Source organism: Rhinolophus ferrumequinum, unplaced genomic scaffold (assembly GCF_004115265.2).
Source record: "Rhinolophus ferrumequinum isolate MPI-CBG mRhiFer1 unplaced genomic scaffold, mRhiFer1_v1.p scaffold_10_arrow_ctg1, whole genome shotgun sequence".
Classification (NCBI taxonomy): Eukaryota; Metazoa; Chordata; class Mammalia; order Chiroptera; family Rhinolophidae; genus Rhinolophus; species Rhinolophus ferrumequinum.
Genome location: NW_022680365.1, coordinates 19,519 through 25,574, shown reverse-complemented (window position 1 = coordinate 25,574; position 6,056 = coordinate 19,519). Strand labels below are relative to the sequence as shown.

Genomic DNA, 6,056 nt, shown 5'->3' with positions numbered 1-6,056 from the left:
TTCTTAATCAAAACTTCTAGCTCATATTCCATACAATGGTTTTTCCCAAGCCTGGCCTAGAGCTTAAGACCTAATGTGAGAGGTCTGTTCTTTCATTCTTTCTCTCCGTCTAGCAACCGTTTGCTGAATTCTGGATCTTCCAAGTTCCAAGAAGGATGAGAGAATTAGAGGAAAGAGTACAAAGTCTTTTTACATAACTGAACTTGCAGTTGTAGTTTTCTCTTGGTCTACACTGGCTCTCTATGAGACAGGCTCCAGTGTTGGTTGTCTTAGGTGGTACAGGAGTGAGTTCATCCAGAGGTCTTTTCCTAGTAGGATGATGTGTTCTCTAGCGGACTCCTTGAAACCACCCCTTCTCAGATTCAGCCCCAGAGATTTTTATTATTAAATGTCCCATATCTGGAAGTCCCTTGGGTGGGCACCTTCAAAAGAGTACTACTTATGACATTTCCTTGTCCCATGGAACTCTCACACATTTTCACTATGCCAAACAGTGGAAATGAGCTTTCCTTTGCTGACTTATTCCTTACTCTCTCATAGAAGGATGCTTTTTCCAAGATCCTGCTCTTAGAATGCTCTGAGAAGCAGACCTCAATCTCCATAGTTCATATGTCCCCATACTTTAGGGTTCACATGTTAAGCATGCCCTCAAACTCTCTTTGTGGTCCAGTCTAGTTTTAGCACCACATAAGCCTGTGAATTAAGGTAGCTCAGTAAATTTTAGCCAGAGTGAGAGTGGCCGGACTCTATGTGGTACAGGTACCTGCAGTCTCTCCTGAAGGTTCTCTAGAGCCCTTTCCCTATGTGATTTGGTGAAAGAGGAGAAGGGAAATGCTGAAGCACCATTCCCCTAAAACTTCCTACATTAATGGACTTTTCACTCTTTCAGGATTTTCAAATATTCTCTTCACGTAGCCTGGACTTGGGTGATAGAGTAATATTAAGGCATTCTCTTTAGACATATTTTAGTAAATTCTATGTGAATACTGTTTCTTAAAATTCTTTAGAAATTGAGGCAACCTTTTATTATAAAATTTTATTTACACTTGAAAATGTGCATACCCTATGACTCTAAAATGTCTCTCCAGGAATTTACCCTAAGAATTCATTAGGAACATATGAAAATACAGAGCTTCAATGATTAAATAAAACCAATGAGATTCAATCTAGTGTTTAAAAAAGAGAACTTGTTAAATAACACAGAGAAATGTGAGATAGCCATTATAAAAATTGTAGAAGACTATTCAGTGCCACAAAAGGATTTTCACACTATATTGTTAAGTGACAAAAGAGACTTATAAAAGAATATATAGTATGATCCTATTTTTCTAGAAGAAAAAAATATATATGCACTGGAAAAAAGATTAGGAGAAAAGAAATCAAATTATTGCAGGAAACCGGTATCGTTCATGCAATTACAGGTCTTTTTGTTTTCTTTCTGTATGTCCATATTCTAAATAACTATCACATTTACAATAAGAAAACAGAATTATGTTTAAATAAAGAGAAGTTGAAGGAGCTGAGAGTGGTTTCATCTGAGAAGAGTAAACTCAGATGGAATGTACATAAAGGGCTACTGCTGCGTGAGAATTACAAACAAGTTTTCTAATCCACCTAAGGGTAAAGTAAGGCCAAGAGGGAGACGTTCTATAGACACAGATTTCTGCTCAGTATAAAGAATTTTCTAATAGAGTTTGTTCGTCAAGAAGTCCCGATTTTCCCATCACTGGAGGCAATTTAGCCTTGTTTAGGTGATTACTTACAGAAATAATCTAGAGAGAATTGCCTCAGAGCCTGCCTACTGCATGGTACTAGATTAAAACTGTTTGGTTGAGTGTCTACACAAGCAGAAAGCACATTGATTTCCATTTATGATCACTGATAATTGTAATACTTAAACAACATGTATTTACTCTTTTTTTTTGTTTTTGCCTGTTGGTATTTGCAAAGGTTTTCTGAGTAAAAGAGGATTAGAAAAGTTTGTCGACGTGTCTTGTAACTTCTTTGAATCTCAGGTATTTTTCAATCTCATTGTGTTCTATATAAGTTTCAGCTGTCCCTACCCAATGCTCTACTTTTAATTTCCTAAGATCCATGATCCACTTTACTCAGACTGCCCTGAGATCACACCCACAGGATAGCTGGTTAAAGACCTGTCACTCGTTGTTTTAGTCCCAATGTGGTCCTGAAGAATAATTAATATCCCTGAAGAAACAGAGACCTACTAGTTTGGATGTCTCAGGCCTCTCAGATTAAATTAAGTCTTTCAAAGACACTTACACTGAACCATAGGGAGAAGTGTTTCCATGACAATATTCAGTCCCTTTCCAGAAGTATTTATTGAGCACTTACTATAAGGCAGCCTGGTATAGCTGAAAGGGTGGTTGAGACAGGCTACCTGGGTTCCAGTCCTGCCTGATACTTGCAAGCAAGTTTTTACCTCTTGAATTGTGGTTGCCTCTTCTATGAATGGGAGTGCATTACCTACCTCCTTTATATCCCTGTGAGAAATAAGGGAGGGAGACCTGGATACAGAAAGCTGTATTGGGCTTGAAGAAATATTCAATAAAAGGTAGCTGCTATTGCCACTTCTAGGAGCAGGGAGACAGCTCACTGGGACTTTCAATAAACCATTTAAACTTTCTGGACCATTGTTCAGTTATGAATTTGTAAGATTTGCAGTAAAGTTTCTACCAGTCTTAATACTCCCTGGCCCTCATCTGTAGTGCTTTATAACCCTTTAACTAGAGGCCCATCTTTGTAGCTTTCTCTTTTCAAACCTCCCATTATAAAAGCACAGAACAGCTTAGGCCTGGTACCAGTCATGGCAGGGATTTCCTGGGGGATAGTCCTTTTATTGAAAGTATTCTTATTTCATGCTTCCACCCCTGTTGCTACCCAGGAACTTGGGAGGATCCTCACGGTGGAAGAGCCACAGCAGAAAAACACAGACCTCACTGACTCACCCTCCAAAGTTGCACCAAAAGGATCTGTCCAACACCTCCCTGCCTTGGAGGGTGAGCAGCCCGAAGATTCCAAGGGAAAAGGCCCAGTTGAGGCTTTCCCTGTGCAGGTGGATCTAACCACGAATCCCCAGGGAGAAACCCTGGATGTCTCCTTTCTCTTCCTGGGGCCTATGAAGGAGCAGCTGGTTGTCTTGCCTTTCCCCAAGGAAGAGCAACGCTCTGTCAAGTGCCCAGCTGCAGCCAAGGTGGCCGACCCTCCTGTTCTCCCACCATGAGAATCACATAGACTATTCCATGGGGACACGGTGCCCTGAAGAAGTAGTGGGGGTGGGAGACAGACAGAGAGTTTGATTGTGGAGAGTGGCTAATAAAGTGTGTCTTTTTGACTCTTCTTGACCTCATCATATTTTCTGGAAGTGGAAATGAGACCAACCCTCCACTTGTACACTGGGTTGCACGCTTCCTAAATTATCCAAGGTCTCATTCCATGTCTAGATGCCTCTGATTTCTTCCAACTCTCCTTTGTAATGGTTACTGACATTGAGCTAAGCGTCTCTGATGTAGGGCCTGCCATCTTTAGCATGACCTCCTCTTTCTGGGCAAGAGTGTATTATGATTGTTTCGATCAAAAGTAGATGAAAATTGTAGGATACGAAGAGACAGGGATTCATCACAGAGTTTCACTCTCCCTTTATTCCATAATTATTTCAGCACCAAGTATTGGTCAGATGTTGTCTGCACAGCCTTGACAATCCACCTTGAACAGAAGGTGGATTTTTTTCTTACCTGTCTGAATAGTCTCCAGGCCCAGAACTTGATAAATTCACTTGACAAATTTGACAAATTTACTTAGCAATGGGGGTAGACGGAAGAGACCGTTGCCTGTGGCCTGTGTTTGAGCCTGGGAAGAATCAGCCATTGTTCCAAGTTGGGGAGCCTTCTGGCTTCTTTAATAGTTTTGCTCAGAGAACAAATGAAGAGCCCAGGTGACATTCATTCCCAATTTTTCACTTAAAAAACAAATATACACGTATAGAACATATATGTAATATTATATAGGTGATATGTATATTATGGACACATACATATATACACACAACTATTTGTTTTATATATGTGTGTGTGTATATATATATATGTGTGTGTGTGTGTGTGTATATATATATATATATATATATCACAGGTGTTATGGGCTGAATAATGACCCCCAAATTTCACATCCTGAAGTCTTAACCCCCAGGACCTCAGAAGGTGACTGTCTTTGGATGGCATATTTAAAGAGGTAAGTAAGTAAAATGAATTCATTAGGGTGGGCCCTTATCGGACATGACTAGTGTCCTTATAAGAAGACATGATTAGGACGCAGATAAGCACAGAGGGAAGATCATGTGAGAACGCAGAGAAAAGGTGGCCATGTACAAGCCAAGGAGAGAGGCCTCGGAAGAAACTAACCCTGCAACACCTTGATTTCAAACTTGCATCCTCCAGCATTGTGAGAAAATTAATTTCTGTTGTTTAAGTGACCCAGTTTGTGATACTTTGTTATGGCAGCCCTAGCAAACCTACAAAACAGGGAATTTGCAAATATAACCATTGTCCTCCTTCAGATAGCTGTTTCTTAAAAGAGGCACATAGGTCTTAGCATCATTTACTTAAATGCAGTAGACAATATTCACACTATGTTACTCTTATCTGCTTCCTGTAAGAAAGGAAAATAATTAAGTGGGGTGTCATGTAGAGTCTTAAACTCTGTTTCAATCAGTGTCTGGCAAGAGACATAGACCATAGGCAATGATCTCTTGCATCTACCCCCATTGCTAAGTTAATTTATCAAATTTATCAAGTGAATTTGTCAAGTTCTGGACTTGGAGAATATTCAGATAGGTAAGAAAAAAAAATCCACCTTCAGGTTGAAGGCTGTGCAGGCAATATCTGACCAAAACTGTTTCAGATAGTTCAACTGAAAAGACTTTAGTCAAAGAAAAGACTTGTGGGTCAAGTTAAGGGCACAATGGATGCTGAAGCACCTGGAGAACAGCAAGAAGCCTTTGCCACTCTGGACCTGAGAAGACTGCAGGAGGAGGAGCCTTACCCAAATCCAGGGGGAGCTGAAGCTGCTGGAGGAGGGGCCACCTGGCAGGAACTGCCCTGGTGGAGGGATGCAGCCACTGCCAGAACCTAGTCCTGAAGCAGAAAGGGGCGGGGAATGAACACCCTGACCTCTCTCTCCCTCCTGCCCTCCCTCCCTCCGTCCTTCCAGTCTCCTCCTCCCATTGGCTCTTTGAACCCAATTGTAAGCTAGCTAGCAGGGGAGCCTGCTCAATCCACAGGAGTCAGCCTCCTGAGGCAAAGCCAGGCAGAGAAAGGCAAAGAATAGACCTGGAGCAAACAGAGGAAAACCAGTGCTAGCCCTAGGTAGGGTATTTCCCCAAGGTGTTCCATAATACCCTCCCATACTGAGTAAAGCATGCGGAAGGACCTTAGACTGTGTGTCCTTCTCTTTGTGTTTCTTGTTGGATAGACAAGGGATCCATCAAGAGAGATAGAGCATGTAGAAGGAAAAGAAGTTTTGAGCAGTTGCTGAGTTGATTTCATTAAATTCAAAGGAAGCATTGTCATCCTCACTTATTCTTTTTCATCATCTGGTAATGCTGAGTCACTCTTTCTTCAAACTTTCTCAAGTAGACATTGTCCCATATCCTCCAGGTTCTTCTCCTACCCTTCTGATGATTTCTCCTAAGGCATTCGGTTTCCTCATTGACTCATCTCTTAGATGTTGTTTCTCTAGTTTGTGATTCTTGATCTTCTTTTTTTACTCTGCAACTTCCAGGTAGTCAAGATAATCCAATAGTCTTGCCCATAGTCTCAAAATGCTGCAATCATTAATCATTTGAGGCCCTTGTATTCAAATAATCAATGCTTTGCAAATTGCTAACATTAATCTTCTATGCTGAATTTCAAGAGTCGGGCATTTCAAGTTACATGGTATTAAGGGTACTTTTTGATGAATCTTTAAAAGTAGCTTCTTCAACAATAAGAAAATGAACAACCCTATTAAAAAATGGGCAAAAGATTTGAAAAGGCACCTCA

At 40.8% G+C, this 6,056-nt stretch overlaps 1 protein-coding gene across 1 annotated transcript; it reads left to right on the top strand.

The window, feature by feature from the left end:
• Positions 1 to 1,907: 1,907 nt before the first annotated feature.
• On the top strand, positions 1,908 to 3,357 carry LOC117019947 (fetuin-B-like; the record flags this gene model as incomplete). The annotated part of the gene is made up of 2 exons (XM_033102179.1): positions 1,908 to 2,015; positions 2,903 to 3,357. Coding segments are annotated over 2 exons (447 nt in total), but the record flags the coding sequence as incomplete, so codon positions are not given.
• Positions 3,358 to 6,056: the final 2,699 nt, after the last annotated feature.